General features: G+C 37.4%; 1 protein-coding gene across 15 annotated transcripts in view; it reads right to left on the reverse strand.

The window, feature by feature from the left end:
• The window catches only part of Pde1a (phosphodiesterase 1A), a 277,843-nt gene that overhangs the window by 30,182 nt on the left and 225,566 nt on the right, over positions 1 to 22,095 (reverse strand). For all 15 annotated transcript variants that reach the window (XR_004118665.1, XR_004118664.1, XR_004118666.1 and 12 more), the window contains 4 exons: positions 15,566 to 15,666; positions 5,207 to 5,332; positions 2,249 to 2,350; positions 2,022 to 2,142 (listed from right to left, as the gene is read on the reverse strand). Coding sequence is in view for 12 of the 15 variants with exons in the window: in XM_031370782.1 (XP_031226642.1) it covers positions 2,022 to 2,142; positions 2,249 to 2,350; positions 5,207 to 5,332; positions 15,566 to 15,666 (450 nt within the window). In the remaining 3 variants the exon portion in view is untranslated. The remainder of the gene's footprint in view (positions 1 to 2,021; positions 2,143 to 2,248; positions 2,351 to 5,206; positions 5,333 to 15,565; positions 15,667 to 22,095) is intronic.

Consider the following 22,095-nt stretch of genomic DNA (forward strand, 5'->3'; position numbering starts at 1 on the left):
TGTATTCTTTTATAATATTATAGATTTGACTTGCTAATATTTTAAGAGTTTCCCTATCTAGATACATGACAGATATGAGTTATAATTTTCTTTATTTAAAACATCATTGTCAGGTTTTATGAGCGATAAACTGTTAATTTTCTTCTTCCTTTATCATGAAAATTTTGTCTTAAAATTATTATTTCTGTCTTAAAATTCTTAAGAAAATTGGTATCTCTCAACTGAATCAAATAATGGAAATTAAAATTAAGATAAAAAATTGGAGCTATCTAGTCCTGGGTTGTTTTTTTTTTTTTAAGAATTAATTAATTTTATTATAGGTGTTTTGCCCACATCTATGTCTTTGCACTGCATGTGGGCCTGATGCCCATGAAGGCTAGAAGAAGATATCAGATTCTCTGGGACTGGAGTTATAGATATTGTGTGTTGCCATGTAGGTGCTGAGAATTGAACCCAGATCCTCATGCTCTGGGAAAGCATCCAGTTCTCTTAACTGTTGAGCCATCTCACTATGCCAAATCCTGGGCTTTCTTATGTGGAATTGTGTTACAACTTCAGTTAAAACATAAGTATATGAATATTTAGCTTTGTCTTATATCCAGGTTGGTAATTTATACCTTTCTCAAAGATTTCAGCAATTTTGTCATCAATATTATTCATATATATCGTTCATACCCCTTTGTATCCTTTTGACATATGTAAGCCCTATAATATTAATCTATCTTCTATGTATATTTCTCCCTCCTTTTGATTTTGCAAGTAATTTCATTCAGGCTATCAGTTTTTGTTTCTATTCATTTTGCTTCTTGTTTCTCTTTGCTCTCTTCCACTAATTTTTGTCTTTATATTTATTACCTCCTCCTATTTTAGTTCCATTTTTTTATATTTTACCTACATTTGAAAGACAGAATCATAGAAGTGGTTTTGTACTTTTGGTTTTTTTAAATAAGAAAAAAAAAATCCCATAATGCTTCAGAATGTCCTCTAAGTACAGGCTTACTTGTACCCAGCAGATTGTCTTATGTTGTGTTTCTATGATCATTCAACTCAAAATATTTAAAAGTTTTTCACACCTATGTAATCAAAATTTACAATACTGTGGACATTGAAGTTTAGGGAAAATTTTGGGTTCATATTCTTCCTCCATGAGTGGACACGCTCCAAATCCACCCAGGGACTGTAGAGCCACTCATGTGTCTTACCTGCTTTACCTGGCCATTACTGAATTCCATTCTTTATGACAAAATTCTAATTGTCAATATAGTACCAGCTCTGAGTTCTATAGATTAACAAATTACCAACTCTAGAATGTGCCGTAGGAACTGAATTTGTAACCAACTGGTCAGAAATCAACATTTCTATGTCCTATGGTTCCACTCAGCTCTGAAGTCTGAAGTGGAGCCCATCATTTGGAAGACCGAGCCTTTACTTGTGGAATTTGAAGACAACTTTGAATGATTACCCTCACATTTATATTATAGCATCCTAACTTTGAATGCAAAGATGTTAGAATAGGGACACTACACAGGGAATAACTTGTAAAGAAATGCTGATACCAGAGGACAGGGGTCTCTTCCCCTCCAGGTTTGTATTTGTCATTTCAGTTAGGCAGCTATCAGCTCCACTACATTTTCCTCAGCCTCCTTTTCAGCTATGTACGGGGGTAAATTTTGAGCAGGAAGATACACATAGAAATTTGTGTGGTCTCCCCCCATCCTCTCCCTCTTCTCACTGTGCAAGCTATTTAGGCTCTCAAACTTACCTCTTAGTCACAGAGTAATTCTAACCCGTTTTTCTATTGCTTTTTACCTGACTGCCACATCCTCATATCTAAGACATTACTCCATTTAAAAGACATTTAGTGCGATTTTACTTACCTAAAATCCTGGTAGATTTCCCCCTAAGCACCCTAACTATGTGCTGTGACTAAATGGAATTATGAGTACGAAGCTCTGGTTCTGCTGAGAAAAGTTTTGTCAATATTCACAGTCACTGTTTCCAAAACAGAATAAAAAATGCACCTGCAGGAAAAACTCCTCCATTAGGGCCATGGTCCACCTGTAGTGCAACTTCCAAGTTTTGGCTGGGTGGCTGATGTCGGCTGCATGGAGTATCAGGGACATAGTTTTTGCTCTGTCAATCCTGCCAAACCAAAGACATGCTCAAATTACCAGAACATAAATAATCACCTAGTGTTTTCTAAGCCCAAACCCACAGAACTTCAACATGACAAAAGGAAACAACCTACCCTTCAGGTTGCTGCAAGCTGTTTCTTATGTTTTTAATTTGCTGAAAATGGCCAGACATGTCTGTTGCTAAGACCATTTCAATCACTAAGTTCCGAAGATCCCTGCAGAGGCATCAAAGGGAGAATGGTTCATTTGAATTTTCCTTACCTTAAAGAGGGCCATATCTATAGATATGATCAGACTGTTTTCCCTATCAATTATCAATACAGAGCCATCACCTTTTGAATGCAATAGTGCTCATAAAAGTTGGACACTATTTTAATAATTGACATTCATGAGTTGAGTAAGTCATGCCATTTAATAATCTCCTTAAAATTGAGATGTATTTCCCTCGCAAGCCATGTTTCTTCCCAACTCATAACTGCTAAGTCTTGTGTTTTTCTACCTAAAATAATCATTGGCCATTTTAATTATATATGTATATGTATATACATACATATGCATAGATATACATATATATGGTATGTTTGTATGTGTGTTTCTGTGTATATGTATGCATATAGATGTCCATGCACATATGTATATGTTCATGTGGAGACTAGAAGTCAAACTCAGAGGTACTGAATGCAGTTTTTAGAAATCAGGGTTTTTCATTGACTTGGGGCTTGACAATTAGGCTAGGTTGGCTGGCCACCAAATCCCAGGGACCTCCCTATCTCTGCTTCTACAGGAATGAGGTTGCCAGCATGTTCTACCATACCTGGCATTTTCACACAGGTTATGGATATTAAACAAAGGTCTTTGTACTTGTCTGGCATGAGCTCTAGTAAAAGCATCACCTTTGCTTCTAAATATAATTTTGGATATGTTAGAAGTATGACATGAAGTCAGTGGCACTGGAGAATGTTCTAAACTTATGTGGCCAACAAAACTGTTTGTCTTAATACCCCAGGGCAGGGACACGGAAGAGGATGAGTTCTCAAGATCTCTCTTGCACTTTCCTCTTTTTATATCTTTTAAAATGGAACTACTTTTAATAGGATCAGAATTATTTATCCAGTCTATGTGTGGACTTAGGACTATGCAGAAATTCCTTTGTCAGTACGCTAAACATTTAATTCCTATGGTAGACCTGCAAAGTATTGTTACTATTTCCTTCCAGAGAATATTTCATCTGCTCAGCCTTGCAGCTAAGATGTGACTGGGTATAAAATTCAACCACAATCTCCATTCCAAAAGCTGACCCTTGGGCCACTCCACAGTGTCCAGCACCCATCACGGCACCTCATAGAAGTCCATATGTTAGTGAGAGGGTACACTTCTGGGAACCCAACCCTGGGTAACAGACATGCATTGACGCTGTTTAAACCTATAAGCAAGATGCTGCCATGTAAATACAGTGTTCATATCACAGAGCCTATGACTGAGTAACACATTCTAACTCTAAGTAGAAAATTGAGTCACCCTAGCAAAGGCTTCTATATACAGAGAAGAAGCCAGTTATAGTTTGTTTTCACTGTAGGGCCAGTATTACAGTTAAGGAAAGGCTTTGACTTGAATATGATCTTGAATCAAATATTTTTTTAGCCAGACAGTGGTGGCATACGCCTTCAATCCCAGCACTTGGGAGGCAGAGGCAGGCAGATTATGGGGTTCAAGGTCTACAGAGTGAGTTCCAGGATAGCCAGGGCTACACAGAGAAACCCTGTCATAGTCCCTTCCCCATCACAAATATCTTACATAAAAGATTATTTATTTTTAAAAATAACAACATATTAGGATTTGTTTTTGAAAGTTGCAGGTGCTCAGTTGAACCTTATTTTATACAAAAGTGATAAAGACAGTGTTATGCTGTCATTTATAAAACTGGGCAACCTGCTTAGAATAATTTACCAAGTTTGCAAAGAAATACAGGAATTGAAGGTAGTTAATAAAATTATCCTCAGTTATAGTGTTTAAATGAAATGTTAACAGAATTTGCATTAATATAGGCTAGACACAATATATGCTAAATGAGAGAATTGAGACAAAAATTTTCCATAATCTGCACAATGTACTAAATATACTAGGCTTTCTATTTAAATACTTAATAAATTCTAAGTTATGGTAATAGAATAGGTGAAATATAACACAAGAGAAATACAACTTAAGGTGTGAAATATTTTTATAAAAGAGTAATGTCTGTATTCGTAATAAAAATACTAAAAAGACTTGAGGACAGAAAAATTACAGGTCTTTAACAAGATAACTACATTTTAATGTTAGGAAACCTTTTATGTTGTTATATTAGAAAATAGATGTTTTGTTGGTAGTTGGAAGGCATTGAATTTATTAAATTTTAGAATCTGTGTGATTATTGTACTGTTTGTTAGCACATCATATAAAAACTCCAACCAGGATAACTAAAGTTTATGAAGAGACACATAAATATTATCACAAAGAAAAAAACCAGAGTAAGTAAATCTATACTGAAATAACAAGACTTAGCTATGAGGGAAAAAAAGGTAATTCAAAGGTTAGACAGTAGAAATTCATTTTACACATTTTATTCTTGCTAGACATATAAGGTATTTTCCTCTTCACTCTGGGTCATTATAGTATAGTTGTAATTTTTTCTCAAGTAGATGAAACCATTTATAGCAAAATACTAAGGGGAAAAATGTGCATGATCCTAAAATTTTGAATTTATGTAATAAAAAACATAAAAGACAAACAGAAATACAACCAACCACAAAAGCGACAAAATCAACCGAAGCTCCACTACAGGCCAATAACTACGTCTGTCCCCTTAGTCATTTGTAGTGTAACATGTGGCTTTACACATGTGCGTGGGTGTTGGAATGATCTGCAGTTAGTTCCTGTCTATCCAGTGGCAGAGATGGTGGCTGGACAGAGCTTGCAAGCACCTGCTCCAATGGGGGAAGGCCTAGGGCCCTCCTTTCTCTTGCTCACTTTAACAACATAACTTAACATTGTCCTTGGGGCTTGATTCCCTTTGGGTTTCCTCTGAAACTCACCTCCAGTCATCTTTAGATAAATTTACCAAAATATTCATTTCTTCCTCTTGCATAAGTCTGTAGGCCGCACTGACATGGTGGTTCTCAAGCACTGAGCGGTCATTGTACAGAATGGCAACATCTGACCTGGAAGTTAAAAACAAACATCTAAATGAGAATGTCTTCAGACGTTGAGATTTCAATTATAAATAATCAAGTTTAAGACATCACATTGGTTAAAATCCCACTGTTGAACACTGAAAATCATGCAAATACTAAGTTACTTTTTGAAATTTTATAAAATTTTAATATTTGAGACACACTTCACTGGTATACCATTCACAATAGAATTGCAGAAAATTCGATTTGCCTTTATCCCGCCTGCCTCCATAGCATGGCTCTGTTGGAGGTGTCTTCTGTTGTGTTTTCTTTCCCCAAATGTCACAGAGTTTGCAGCATGCCGCCGACCACTTCCCATAGTGACTCTTTTTGCTAACTAACATATATGAGTTTCAATCAGGTTGCTTTCTTGTTTTTATTTTAAAACATCCTTTGTGCATTTTAAATAACAGTCTTTTAATAACCACGTCTCATACATATATTGTCCCCCTGCCTGTGTCCTGTCCTCTTTATTTTTTTAGTGTTGCCTTTGGCAGAGTATTCTTTAATGAAGTTCAGCTTTCAACTCTTCCTTTCATGCACTGTGCCTTTGGTGTTGCTTTCAATCATTCTTAAACCCCAGGTCATATTCATTTTCTCTTGTGTTGCCTTTTACAATGTTGTGGTTTGTGTTTGATAGTTAAATCTGTGAGCCTTTTGAAGGATGTGCGGTTTGTATCTCATCAGATTTCACACTATTGAAACAGGGTCCTAGCATGCATTTTGTACAGGATGGAGATTTAGTTCTCATTGCTCTGGAGGCATGAGTGTTTGGGATGAACGTGATATCACCTGGTGGCCTGTAAAGTTTCCTCTTGCTGCAGGTTTGGGTATCACATGGAAAAAGGGCAGAGATATGCAGTAATCACTGAGAGCCCATTTATAAAACCCATTTTGTTCATAGAGGGGGAGCCCTTGTGACCTACATATTTCCTGTCAGGATTTGCCCCTCCTAGCATGTTGCATAGGGATTTGATTTCCAGTCCATAAATTCTAGAAGACACAGTTAAACCATAGCAATTTGTATCTATTTTCTTTCTTTGTTTGATTTTGCATATGAATATGCACTTGGGTATGCAGGTTTTCTAACACCATTTACTAAAAAGATTCTCTTCGTTCCAAAGCCCAAACTCCTTTGTCAAAGATCAGTTGACTAGGGACTGGAGAGATGGTTCAGCAATTACAAAGCATTCCAGAAGACCCAAATCTAATTGCTACTACTAGTGTCTGGAGGCTCAGACTACCTGCATTTATAGGACTGTGAGACCTGATTCCCCTCTTCTGGCCCCTACTAGAACCAGCACACATGACATACATATATACACATGAGTAATAAAAGTAAAGAAAATAATTTAATAAAATAAGTCTTTTGTAAAAGAGCAGCTGACTAAACATTGTGGGTCCATTTCTGGGCTTTCTAGACTGTTCCATTTGTCTATCTATTACATCTCTCATCTCAAAGAAGAGTTTATTTTAGAGCCAACTATGAGTGATCATGCTTCAAGAATACAAATTTGGGTTACTGCTACATTCCACATTTTAACATCATAGCAATTCTGTGTACCTTTATAGTGAAGAACAAGGAAAATTTAAAGCTCAAGATGTTTTGAAAATGAATTGATAGAAGCATCAGGCAGATGGGGCATAGAAAAGCAGCTCTCAGATTCCAGTGCCATCTGGTAATATTCTCAGCCCTTTGTTGTGAAGATGGGGTAGAAATGTGTACATTCCACACAATATTGGCTACAAAGTTGTTAGATCACATACAGAAGAGGTTGATAAATGGCTATTAAGGAGGCTTAAACTGTCCCAATATAATCTGGCTCTGGACTGGCAACATTCTAACCTGTCTACCTTGCTGATTGTCTAATCAGTTAATTATCCTTGCAGAAGGCTGAGTGCAAGGTGTGGTTCTTTCCAGGAATTTTGACAGTTGTAAACATTGAAGTGAGGAGGAATAGTACTCTAATTTTATCTACTCCCATGTTGTATTATCTATTCTGGAGTTCTTTTTTCTCCATTCAAACTTTAAAAAAATACAAACAAATAAACAAAACTTAATAAACCAAAAAAAAAAAAAAACAAACAAACCAAAAACAAAAAACAAAAACCAAAAACCAAAATGAAACAAAACAAAAAGCAAAAAACCAAGTACACTAAAAGGTCCAATTGGGACTGCACTGGATCTATATATATCAACTTGGGTTGAATAACATTTTGACCAAATCAAAGCTTTCTATCTATGAACATGATTTACCTCCTCAATTTGTTTATTCTGCCAGTATCTTTTTTCTATTTTTAAATTTTTGTTTTCCATACATCCCTCTAAAGTTTCCTTTCCCACTGCTATCCCCTCCCTACTTTTCCCAGTTGTGCTCCCCTCTCGCCAGCATCCACTCCTCCATCCATTTTTTTTTTTTCAGAAAAAATCAGACCTTCCAGGGATATAAACCAAACATGTCATAACAAGATACAAGAAGACTAGGCACAAACACTCATACTGGGTTGGGTAGCCCAGTGGAAGGAAAATAGTCCCAAGATCAGACGAAAGAGTCAAAGACACCCCTACTTCCATGGTTAGGAGCACCACAAAACACCAGGGTAACACCACATGTGCAGAGGACCTCGCATAGACACATGCAGGTGCCAAGATTGCTGTTTCAGTCTCCGGGAGAGCCTGAGAGCCTTACTTAGTTGATAGTTATGAGTTGTATTCTCTTGGTGTCCTCGACCCTTCTGGATTCTTCCACCAAAATTAAATGGTTTTCCTCTTCTAGATTTTTCTACACATTTTGTTATATTTATACCAAGTATTTGAGTTTGAGGATGCTAATGTAAATGGTATAACATTTTCGAAGAGAAATTCCATCAGTTTGACTCTGGTAGGTAATAGAGCTATAGGCTCAGGATGCCACAACCCATTGACCTTGCTGTATCACTTCAGGTACAGGGTTTGCTTTAAGGTTCTTGGTTTGTCATATTTTTTTTCAAATATGCTACCTAGCCATGTCACAGTGAACAAGGATAGCATCATTTCTTCCTTAACATAAAAATATCCCTATCTTCTTGAAGATGCTTCTATTTCCAATGTATTTATAAATCTTAAAATGAAAAAAGGCACAGATTTGCTACAGCATGAGTTTGTGAGACAATACATTGCTCAGTGTCTAGACTGATTAATATTATACATTAGTTCATATACTTACTATTTCTGTAAAATATTTAATGTCTACTCTTGGTCATTTCCCATAATGTAATACATTGCTATTAATGGTAGTCCCTTTGTCATAGAATCCCTCTTGTTAGCTTCCTCCTCTTGTCTAGGTGAGATTTGTAGGTCCTATGACCAAGGTCTATTAACCACACCCTCAGCACTCAGTGAGTACTATTCTTTTAGACATATTCTTTCTCAAGTTAAGGACAATGCCAGCTCTTTCTAGCATATTGAATTTGACCATGAAGGGATATTGGATTTTGTCAAATATTTTTCTGCATATCTTGGCATGATTCCATTCCTTCTTTAGATTTTGCATTGAATTTCAAATGTTGTTCAATTTCAAGCCAAAGATGGCTTGCATGCCTGAGATAATTGGTCATGATGCTAATTTCCCCCTTACTTATTATACTTTAAGTATCTATATGCCCTTTCCTTCCCAATTATAATGCTAATATCTGTGAGATAGCCTAAATATCCAAGAGAAAATATTTAGCTCATCATTATTCTGTCAGTGAATGATTAGCCTCTTTTTCCCCCATTTCAAGTACTTAATCACATCATCATTCCTTTGACCCCCAAATTACTTTAACTAGGGGATAAAGAGAATGATGGAAATCACTTTCTCCCACACAATCCTGTGATTAAATATGAATATTGCAGATGCACTCACTGTAAATTCAAATGGAGAAACTTGTTTTTTCAAAACAAGTTTGCAGCGGACATTTTACTCTTAAGCTGTTGAATGCATCAAAGGGCTTTTATTTCTATCCTGTCTATATTTTCACATAATTTAAATTCTAAGCTACTTCAAATTGCCTGGATAGACTTGATACTCTGGCACAAGTATGGATCAGTTGAAAGCACTTTCAGTCCTTTAAAATGGAGTCTTGTCTTTTGTTTGTTTGTTTTTTGTTTGTTTTTTGAGACAGTTTTTCTCTGTATAGCCCCCTGGCTGTCCTGGAACTCACTCTGTAGACCAGGCTGGCCTGGAACTCAGAAATCCACCTGCCTCTGCCTCCCAAGTGCTGGGATTAAAGGTGTGCGCCACTTCTGCCCTGCTGAGTCTTGTCTTCTTTATTCTATCCTCCTACAGTGTCAGGCATAGAATGGAAGCAGAACCCTTGTATGCATTGTCTTCAGTTGATGGGCCAACCACACAAGTTAGCACAGTGAAAGGAATCAGCAGCCTATAGTAGTTAAAGCCTATAGCAATTTCACTACCATATGGCCCCTAGAATCTAGTCTCCCTGGCATTCCTTTTTCTTGCTAGATATATTTGCTCTGTGTGTGGTTGGTTTTAATTGAATTTGATATAAGGTAGAGTAATTGGAAAGGTCTCTCAATTGACAAAATGCCTTCATAACATTGGCCTGTGGGCAAGCCTGTGGTCCATTTTCTTGATAAATGATGGATATGGGAAGACCCTTCCCTTTGTAGGCAGTGCCTTCTCTGCTATGATGGTGTGACTTATATTAAAAAGCAGCCTGAGCAAGCCAGTAAGACGCAATCCTCCATGGCCTCTGCTTCAGTTCTTGTCTCCACATTCCTGCCTTAAGCTCCTATACTGACTTCAGTCAGTGAAAGAGTGACCTGAGACTTGTAAGCTGAAATAAACCCTTTCCTTCCTAAGTTGTTTTTGGTCATAGTGTTTTATCACAGCAGAGTTTCAACTCTGACTAACACTGTGGTAGGAAACTGTCTTGCACAGAATGGACTGTCTCTGGCTTTTGACGGATAAAGTTCTAGTTAAAACCTAGCACTCACCTGTTGCTGAGTGTTTACTGATGAGCAGGTGAGTACAAACAAAGGAGGAACCAATGTTCTGCCAGAAGCAATTCAAAAATGTGGAAGGCTGCACTAATTTGCTTGCTCTAGTAACCATTTGCGATTTGTGCCATAAAATCATATTGCCTGCCTTATATAGACATAATATTTTAAAAAGAAGACACCAAAGAAATCTGACATCTATCTCCTGCACAAGTGAATTGGCCTATCTGTTGCTAGAATAATCGCTCACTCTTATGCATCCTTCACTGTCATAAAAGCAAAACTGTGTGTGGGCCCAAATAAGCTCACATATCTTCTAACGATCTCACAACTTAAAACTGGCTTAACTAACAATCATAGCTCACCAAAAGGAAGGTAATATGCAATTCACATTTGAGGAATAATCAAATCAATATTAACTGAACAACATGTCTTTCCAGAAATTTGCCAAGGTCATAGGAAAAACTATGATTTTCCCAACAATCTCATTTGTATCATGTGAACCGAGACCTATCTCTAGTAGGATTTTCAGGGTTATTATGACAGTGTGCATATCACTTCTTTTCTGAAAAGCAAGCCAAGCTGTGTTTTTGAATCAGTTTTAGCATAGCAAAATATGTACGGCTTTGTCTTATAAATCCAACAAGCTTGCTGAGCATACAGCATGCTCTCAATGTTTGATGGTCTTTTACTGCTAAGAAAAGAACAAGACTCTAAGCAACATGTAGTATCCATGGTAACATGTAGCTCGTCATTTGCTGTTCACAAAGGGAAAATTAATTCCATTTATTTACACTTTCAAGGATTTCATGCATTATAATATCTTGAGGGAATTCAAATGCAGCTTTGCTTATTTTGTTTATATGGTAAGTGTATCTCCATTTTACAAAAGGCCTATAAATCCAAATAGCATGAGCACTATAAAATAAAATAGAACTAATTTTATGGTGACATTGACTTTCTTTCTCATTTGGCAATGTGAAGGTAGCACCACTAATTTAAAATATTTTATTGTTGTATGTTTTATCATTGAAATAGTTTAATATAATTTTCAAGTTCATGTAGAATGGATCCATTAAATAATGGATCTTGGGAGACATTTTATATGAAATCCAGTAAAATATAAGACCACAGTCATCTTTATTACTTCTTACTAGAAATGAGGAAAATATTAATTTTTCTTGCTGTCATCATGCATTACTTCCCTCTTCTCCATATGGCATCTTCTTTCCTTTACCTAATTCCTATGCTTTCTCTTACTTCTCCAAAGACCAATGCTGTAGGTGATTAGTGAAAGAGCAAGCACCATTTCATATCCTGATGCAGCACTGGAGAAAACCACTTTGGTCTTCACTGTTCAGAACAGAAAGGGCAATAAGTGTTCACTGGTTATGAGTCACTTGTTCCCCTCTCTAAACCCCAGAACTGTTGGCCTATACAAAGCTGGTTCAGTAATGACTTGTCTGTCATATAAATTCCCCTTGCTATAGAATCTGTGGGTGCAAAAAGGCTTCAGTAAGCAACCTTGGTATGAACAGTCTTCTTTTCCATGGAGATAGAATACAGTAAAAGGAAAGGTGTTCTCTTTACAAAGTAAGCTAATAACATTCCTGTTTTATAACCAGATCACAAAGTTCTCCTTTCCCTATGTTTGTCTGTCACTCTGGGGGAGGGACTAGACAGAACAACCTCACATTTTCACTGAGCGTCAGCTTTTTCTGTTGATCAACTGACCGTCCCATTTATGGCTTTACCAGTTTGGACCCACCGTTTGTGTGTCTCTTGTGGGAGCAGGGATCTGTAGTCATTGGGTTGAGTCTGCCCCTTTTCTCAACTCCACAATCTCAGCACTGCCATGCACTGACTGTGTATTTTCATAGGCCACAGGTTTTAGGTTTTGTTTATTAATATATTGTGGGATGTACACAGGAATATTGTGGGATGTAAACAGGATGTATAAGTTGAATTTTAGTCATCTTAGGTTGCCATTACATGTTAAAATACCTAATATTGTAATAGACTGTGTCTTTCCTCCCAACAGCAATGCAAAACTCCTAATATTTGAAATACTAATTGTTAAAATATTTCTATTAAAAAACTAAAGGAATCAACCACATAAAACTAGCACATTTATTTAGTAGCAGCTCCACTCATAAGTGCCAAATTTAGCAGACTAATGGTCTTCTAATTGTTATAGTCATAACAATTGTGATGGGACCCTACTATGTAATATTACTCAGATATCAAGAATAAAAATGAGTTACCAAGGCATGAGAAAGCATGGAGGAACTTTTGCTGAGTGGGGAAAAGAAATCAGAATACATACTGTCTAACTTCAACGTGACACTTAGGAAAAGGCAAAAGTAACCCAATCTTTAGAAGAACACTGTTCCCAGTGGTGAAAGAAAGAGAGAAATAAGCAAAGAAGATGAGATGCTTAAATCATTAAAGCTACAAAGAGGTTCATTAGACATTTATCAAAACCCATAGAAATTACAAACAGAATCTGTGCCCTAAAGAAAAGCAAGTATTTTAATTAATAATATATCAATATTAACTCATTAACTGCAAATAGTGCTCTATGCCAAGTCAATTTGTGTACATTGATTCTGATGGTAGGGCAAAACTGTAGGGTGACTGGGTTGACCCTCCAGAAACTTTTTGCCCCATGATTAGTTTTCTATAAATCTAAAATTGCTCTAAGATATAGTTTATCAAAACAAAACCAGTGAATAAACACAAATAAGCATATTTAACACTGTGAAAAGGGGAATATTGGGGAGTGGATAGGTTTAAGTAAGAATGGTGGGGCAGGGAGGTTGGGAAGAGTTAGAGAAGACAGGTCAACTAAAGCAATGGAGGAGAAGGCTGATACTTGAACTAATTAAAAATAAAATAGAATTTGAATGGCAGTACTCCTGTGGGTAGATAAAGCTGCTTCTGAGGAACCAACAAACTGATTTCCAGAGTGGTTGTATCAGCTTGCAATCCCACCAGCAATGGAGGAGTGTTCCTCTTTCTCCACAACCTCGCCAGCATCTGCTGTCACCTGAGTTTTTGATCCTAGCCATTCTGACTGGTGTGAGGTGGAATCGCAGGGTTGTTTTGATTTGCATTTCCCTGATGACTAAGGATGTTGAACATTGCTTTAGGTGCTTCTTAGCCATTCGGTACTCTTCAGTTGAGAATTTTTTGTTTAGCTCTGTACCCCATTTTTAATAGGGTTATTTGGTTCTCTGGAGTCTAACTTCTTGAGTTCTTTGTATATATTGGATATCAGCCCTCTATTGGATGTAGGATTGGTAATGAAACTCAAGAAGAAGGAAGACCAAAGTGGGAATACTTCGATCCTTTTAGAAGGGGCAACAAAATACCCATGGAAGGAGTTACAGAGACAAAGTGTGGAGCAGAGACTGAAGGAATGGCAATCTAGAGACTCCCCCACCTGGGGATCCATCTCATATACAATCACCAAACCCAGACACTATTGTGGATGCCAACAAGTGCTTGCTGACAGAATCCTGATGTAGCTCTCTCCTGAGAGGTTCTGCCAGTGCCTGACAAATACAGAAGTGGATGCTCACAGCCATCCATAGGACTGAGCACAGGGTCTCCAGTGGAGGAGCTAGAGAAAGGACCCAAGGAGCTGAAGGGGTTTGCAGTCCCATAAGAGGAACAACAATATGAATTAACCTGTACCCCCAGAGCTCCCAGGGACTAAACCACCAACCAAAGAATACATATGGTGGGACTCAAGTTTCCAGCTGCATATGTAGCAGAGAATGGCCTTGTCAGTCAAAAATGGGAGGACAGGCCCTTGGTCCTGTGAATGCTCTATGCCCCAGTGTAGGGGAATGCCAGGACCAGAAAGTGGGAGAGGGTGGGTTGGTGAGCAAGGTAAGGGGGAAGGAACAGGGTGAACCAGGAAAGGGGATAACATTTGAAATGTAAATAAAGAAAATATCTAATAATAAAAAAAGAAATTGCCTTTTAGATAACTTTGTTTATACTCATTTTCTTCCTAAGCAGTCTTGGTTAATGATTCACAAAATATCAGGATTTCATATACAGAAAGTGAATTGCATCCAGATTTACTCTAGACTAAATTCTATCTCTCAGGCACTGATATGTCCATTTAACTAAAAAGAACTTAGGGTACCTTCCTTTTACAGACAGAGTTCTGGTCTGCACACATACCAGGTTCACATGTTGAATCTCTCATCCTCAGTGTGACTGTATTTGGATATATATATATATATATATATTATATATATATATATATATCCCTTAATATATTAAGCCCTTATATATATTAAGGGTATAATTGAGATTAAATGAGGTCATGTAAGAAGCAGAACCAAATCCTGTTTGAATTGTGTCCTCATATGAAGAGGAAGGAGCACCGGGGGATATATGCAGAGAGAAAAGACCAGCTTGGGGACACAAAGAAGGTGTTATTTGCAAGCCAGGGAGAAGGACCTAGGAGAGAGCACTCTCTGTCACCTTAGTCTTAGACTCCAGACTGTCAGTACTGTCAGAAAGGAATAGCATGTTGTTTAAGCCACCCATTCGGTGGCATTTTGTTACAGGAACCTAGAGCCTACTGTAATCCATGTCTACTCTAGTACTTTGGTTTGAGGAACTGCCATTTTAGCCTGCATTAAAGTATCTTATTTTTCAATTATATTAAATACTTTCTACTGCCCTGCAATGAGATTGCTTCAATTTCTTTAATTCCTAAGAAATAAAACTTTATACCTTTTATATCATATACTGTGAGCCAAAACAATGCCTTAGATAATTTATGATATGATATTCCTCAGTGAATATATGTCTGACTTATGTGACTACTTAGGTTAAGTGTTGGCAGAGAGAATTTATCCTACAGACATTTATGTTCTTTAAGTTGTTAATATGTCAAGGTAAATGTATGGTTTTGAAAAAAAGATCAAGAGATTGATTGAAGTTGTTAAAACTTAAGAAGGATTGGTAAAAATTTGTTAAACCTATTCCTAATAAATCTACATGTTCTAAACAACTTCTCTTAAGAATAGAAAAATGTAAAAATCCTTTCAAGTGGCATATAGCCATTACTCACGGCAGTGGGTTTTACAAGGGCACTCATTTGCTGATTTTTAGCATGTACTTTGACCATAGTTATCTTCTTCGCCCCGTCCTTTTAAGGAAAATAAGCTTTAAACTTTCACTTGTTAACGCTAAGACTTCACTGCACTTACCTCGTCTGAATATGGAAGTTGTTTGTTGTTCCTGTGTGCTCATAATCATGAATGGCAGCTGCAAAGACCATTGCTAAAATTTCCAGTTCAGTGAGCCAGTGCTAGCAAAGGAAGAAACACATTGTCACATTCAACATCTTCATTTTCATTTTTTTTAATGGGCACATCTTTAGTGTGTTCAGAATGCACAATCATGTATAATAATGCTCTATTTCTTTCATATGAATTTCCCTTCTCACTCCATTAATTGTGAATAATGGATGCTTTATGAAACCAGTGATTGTGTTATGCTTTGTAAGTTCAAAATTTAAAATTTCAAAATATGATTGTCCTTGCTTCTTGGAAAAGGAGTCATTTTCCATCATTTGAAAGGTTGACTCTGACTGGATTTTGAAATTACAATCTTACTAGCTTGATATCATATGATGTAAATTATAATATAGTGGTCTTTTAACACAGAGTTCACCTTCATTAAAATGTATATTTAGATAATTGTAGAAGGCCATACAGAAGATGCCATGAAAACAAATTTCCACTTAAAATCAAAAGGACTTAGTTTTTCCAGGAGAAAATCTGCAATTTGTTTTTATATTTATGAATGTGGAATGGTTTCCAAGATTTTTCTAAATTTTGTATGTATAGCACATATATTCCAACTTAGTGAAACTTAATGATGACAAAGGAAAGAACAATTTCATGAAAATTAAAGTCCATCTATTTCATATACACTGGTATAGTTAATAGAATAATTCAATTAATTGTCCACTACTCACTTCTATTAACACACAATAACACATATGACAATTAAAAGTAAATATATAATGAAATAGAATTCTCATGTCCAGTTGCCTAGGTATCTTTCACAGAATTACTAATCACACATGGGTCAAGTGTTTTCACAGAGAACAGCTAAGACACAAAGTTTTCCACTATCCACCAGTATTCTTTTGGACAGTCCTACAAGAAAACAGGACTTGTGTTAGGAAAACAAGTTCTAAAATGAGATGGAATTTTCTCTTGGGCATTTTTCATATATTTGAAACACATAAAGACCTAAAACACAGACATATTGACACACCCATATATGTATATTCACTTACATACTCACACACACACAGACACACATATATACACACACACACATACATGCATGCCCATATATGCACATACAAATATATATTCATATACATACACATATACTTATACATACATGTATAATATACATACATACACACAAGTCCATATATGCACACACATAGATATCCACAAAAACACATACATGTATATACATATGTACACACATGTCCATACATGTGCATGCACACATGCACATGTATAATGACAGAAATATGTACATGTGTACACATAAATACATATGTACACATGTGTACACACACATAAACACCACACACACACACACATACATCATAAGAAAAATACTAAATGACCTTTATTTGTAGTTTGTAAGAGATCACAGGATATAGGTACAATCTAAGCACTGGTAGACAGGATTGATAATGGCAATGGATTTTGGAAAAAAAGATGGCTGAAAGCAAAGGTTCTTTACATAGAAACAGCAAATGGAGAATGATACCATATATCATATGATATGATTAATATGATTGATATGGTCTATATTAAAACAGAGTTGGCAATAACCCTATTATGTTTGAGAGCCATATTAAATGAAGTTAAAAAGAGGATGAAGAGGATGAAACCAATTGATGCTCTTCTTTGATTAAAATTAATGGATTTGGATTTTGTCAGGAAGAACGAGCTGATGGGTACTGACTCTCAGAGCTCACTGAGATGTGCTTCTGTCACTGAACTAATGGCAGAATTTGGCACACTGCAGGAAATATTGTTTGCAGAGTTGAAACTCATCAGTTTTCATAAGAGAGAAGTAGTGGGCAACAGTGCAAGAGAGTGGATGATCAAGTTAGTCCAGTGTGTGAGTCCTTTGTCATCCCTGGGGAAATGAGCAGTTTACCTTCTGAGCTACAGTTCCCATTAAAATGGAGTTACAGAGTATTTCTCTGTGAGATTTCAAAAGTTTAAAGTAAATTTATGTGCTGTTCCTATCAAAGCCTTGTCCAATAGCTAAACACAGAGCAAATGGCATTTTCCTACAGCTATTACTTTATGCTGCAAAGCATTCAATCTAGACGATGAGAACTAGCATGTCCTAACTGATGGCAATTGTCGTATGAAAGCTCTGTGTGTAGGCAGTGATGTTCAGAGCTAATGGGACTTAGTATAACTAGCTGCTTGGTGCACGTACGCACTCATTTGAGTCATTAGAAGGAAAAAAGCGACCTCAGCAATAGCCTGTATTCCAGCCCGACCTGGGACTGAGCTTCTAGAGCTCCCACTGAGTCCATCATGCAATGAGGAGAAATGAAATTTAAAAAGTTGGTACCCTAGAGATCCATTGTTTATTAAAGAAACATGTTTCCAAGGGAACAGAAATCACCTATCAACTTCAAACATTTCTTATTGATTATAGTTATAAATTTAACTCGTTAAAAAAAGCAACATTCAGTATCTATTGTAATAATATCAAATACAAAGCTGCCAGGTAAATTTAGAGATGGGACTTAATACATTATCTCATAATTATTTAAAACTATCTTTCTAGCTGTCAAAATTAATTTTAAATGTATTTTCTCTTTTTCTTAGTTAATCTCTGCCACCCACAAAAAGAAGTATTTCCACAAACCCCACTTAATTATTAATGTTTGTGGTCTTATTGATTCCCTTTAGATGAGAAAATTTGGGAATACATAAATCGTTACATTCAAGTGAAAAATATATTTGTATTAGTAAAAATAGAATTTTTGAATAACTGATAGCTCTTTCACAGCTGATTCATTTGTTACTGGTACTGAATGTCCTTAGAGTTAAAAAAAAAAAGTTTAAGCTTATAGACTTTTTTTTTTTTTTTTTTTTTTTTTTTTTTTGGTTTTTCAAGATGGGGTTTCTCTGTGTAGCCTTGGCTGTCCTGGAACTCACACTGTAGACCTCAATCTCAGAAATCCACCTGCCTCTGCCTCCCAAGTGCTGGGATTAAAGGCGTGAGCCACCACAGCTGAGCAGTTAGTTTATAGACTTTTAAAATAATTCCCATGGACAAGCTAAGACAAGTTCAGATCATATCATAGTTTTCCCATCTGGAACAGAACTGAGTCCAACACCAGGGTTCTGCTGGTCCTTGATGAGCAGAAATACAAGGTTAAAATGATGAGCCATGAGCAATATAGATTCTGTACCTCACCTAAACCATAGACAGTATGTGGCCTTGAGGAGGACTCAGGCAGACATATTCTCAAGTGAGCAGTCCTCCTAATACATCAGAAGAAAGTCCTGACTGCTCTTGAGAGCTTACACAGCAGTGATAGACAGGACAGGCAAGAACTGCTGTTAGATGGGCCCTTGAGATTCCATTATTCTTATACTTGTCCTATTTTACACTCAGTAAATAAATATTTGTATCTTTATGTTGGCTGATAGCAAAGCTGAGTCCTGTGGAACAGGTTCAACATGCCAGAGGTCACAGTGACAAGAACCAGGAGTCAGACAAAAAAAGGATTCTTCTCCTTCTGTAGATCTCAGTAAGTTTCATGGTTCAAGACTGTTGTCCTCGTTCTAATTGTTCAAAAGCAAAAATAGCTAACTAAATTACCTGGACATATGAATGGGTAAAAGTTAATAGAACTCTAAGATTATATTCACATTTAAATTGCCGTGTATGTGTGTGCATGTGTGATAAAGTGTATATTTAGTCTGGGGAAAATTTTAGATCAGAAAATCATATTGACTTGGTTCTTAAATGCATTTTTTTTCTTCAGAGCATTTTAAAAGGACGTAATTAAAGACTATTTGAGCCTAAAGTGTTGGAGTTGACACATTTTTTTCATCATCTTTTTGGAAAAAAAAATTCTAGTAGTTTGCTATAATTTTACACAGAAAGGTATTGCATTATGAAAGCTAATAATAACACGGCGTGTATTAACATTTATTTTCTTTCAGGTGCTGCACAAAGTGCTTTATAGTGAGACTTAATGGCTCTTCATTTGCAGTCTGTGAATTGGTCAGTATTATTAACTTGGTTTTAGTGAGGAGTTAATAGAGGCCAAAATGGAGAGCTAAGACATTAGAAGTGACAGATAATGTTTTCAAAGCTGGTGGCAGCCTCCTAAACCCACGCTCTTTCAAACAGTATTCCCAAGGAAGCCATTACCACAGAACATGGGCTTCCTGCCACATTTTCTGCAGATTGATCAGAGAAAAGTAGTCATCCCAAAGTGTGGGAGTTGGCATCCAGCCATGCGGTGGGTTGCAAATTCCAAAGGAAAGATTGCAAGTTGCCTCTCTTTCTTCTATCCAGCTCCTTAGAGAGAGTGAAGGTCACCAGCCACCAAGAGCAAAGTGCTCTGGGTGTGGCCCTAGAATGACCTTGTATTCAAAGAGACAGTTTGAGGTCATTTGACATCACTCCGCAGAGCAATGGCTCTTTAGTAAATGGATTTTCTGCACATCACTGTCACTGTGGCACAAGCTACAAGTTAATCAGGTGACAGAAGGAGAGAGAGGGAGGCAAGCGGCCTTGCCAATATCAAGTCCCTGCCTCTCTCCACTGCTGGCTGTCAGGTCTGAGGGCTTCCCCTCTGACATTAACACGCAGGAAGCTCCGTCACAATCCCTTTCAGACAATGCTCCTCAGAACACCTTACAGGTGACAGATGCATTAGTCACCTGACAGCCTTGGCCTGGAACTGGAGTGCTCTAGAAATGTCACTCTGGTAAGAGACCAGCTCAAAATAGCAGGGAGTCAACTCAATGCTAAAAGGAGTGATCCAGTCTTTTCCATACCAAATCTGAAGGGTGACAAAGACTGGAACAGGTTTAGCTGGTATCTCTGTAATGCATTTTTGTTCCAAAGACCTAAATGTTCATTTGTACAAAAATTAGTTTTCGCCTACCACCGTGGAAGAAAGCTTGTTAAAACCACATTTTCAAAACTGTCAATGTTGGTAATGTGATCTCATTTTGACAAAATACTCAACACATTCATGAATTCATTTCACCTGCAGAATCATATTCCATTGTAAAATTCACTCCCCCTTTTGCTTTAAGTGCAGTTTCTGGATCTTAATAGAGACAAAATTAGGTTTGCCAGGAGCCTAATTTTGTAATAGTCACACTAACAGGTGACCCCACTGATATTTTGCTGAAGAATGATTAAAATCGGAAGCCAGGTGTCATGCCAATTTTGTTAACAGAAAAGAAGTTACAATCACATTTGTGGTTTTCTCAGGAGTACCTCTGACCTGCACTAATGGCTTCATTTTCTCGGTATTGTGCCAGGAAGCAGGGATGTGGGCTCAGAGTTCTCAGGCTTCAAGAGAACAGGAAAGGGCATTTGATGAACTCAGCAAATCTTCTTTGTAAGTCTGAGGCTAAAAGCACATGGTGTGTGAGGGGATAGGAAGGGGTTGTAGGGGACTAGATCAAGTGTAGAGTGAGCAGGGGAAAGAGGAGAGAAATCTGGCAGGGTGGGGTGTCTCTAGGATGTGTTAGAGACCCAGACTGGGGGTAGGGAGGCCCCAGCAAGTCTATGGGGGTGACTCTAGCTTAGACTCCTAGCACCGGAGGATATCGAGCCTGAAGTGGCCATTTTATGTATGCAGGCAAGACTCCCAGTGGAGGGATAAGGGTAGCAACCCACCCACAAATTATTCCACCCAAAATGTGTCCTGACTGTAAGATGTACAGGAACACAGATGGAGCAGAGAAGGAGGAAAGGACCAACACAATGACTGGCCCAAATTGAGACCAATCCCATGGACAAGAACCAATCCCTGACACTACTAATGAGAGTGTCATTAATGATAGTTATGCTTGCAGGCAGAAGCATAATTGTCCTCTGAGAGGCTTCACCCAGCGGCCAAGGGAGAGACAGAAACCCACAGTCAAACATTAGATGGACCTGTGGAAGAGCCGAAGGAAGGACTGTGGGACCCAAAAAGGATAGGGACTCCACAGGAAGACCAAAAGAGTCAAATAACCTGGACCCTTGGGGACTCTCATAGACTGAACCACCAACCAAAGAGTAAGCATTGAGCTGTCCTAGGCTCTCACACCTATGTAGCAGATGGGCAGCTTGGTCTTCATGCAGGTCCCCCAACGGCTGGAGTGAGAGCTGTCACTGAATCTGTTGCCTGCCTTTGGACTACATTCCCCTAACTGGGCTTCTTTGTCTTGTGTCAGTGGGAGAGGATGTACATAGTCCTACAGTGACTTGATGTGCCATGGTGGTGTGATACTCAGAAGGAGCCTCCCCCTTCTCAGAGTAGAAGACAAGGGTGGGGCAGAATGTGAGGAGCTGTGTGAGATGGGGCACTAGAAGGAGACTGGGGGTGATATTGGGATGTAAAGTGATTGGATGAATAAATAAATAAATAAATAAATAAATAAATAAATAAATAAATAAATAAATAGAGAAAAGAAATCAAATGGTGGATTTGAAA

The sequence above is a fragment of the Mastomys coucha genome, unplaced genomic scaffold, assembly GCF_008632895.1.
Source record: "Mastomys coucha isolate ucsf_1 unplaced genomic scaffold, UCSF_Mcou_1 pScaffold15, whole genome shotgun sequence".
Classification (NCBI taxonomy): domain Eukaryota; kingdom Metazoa; phylum Chordata; class Mammalia; order Rodentia; family Muridae; genus Mastomys; species Mastomys coucha.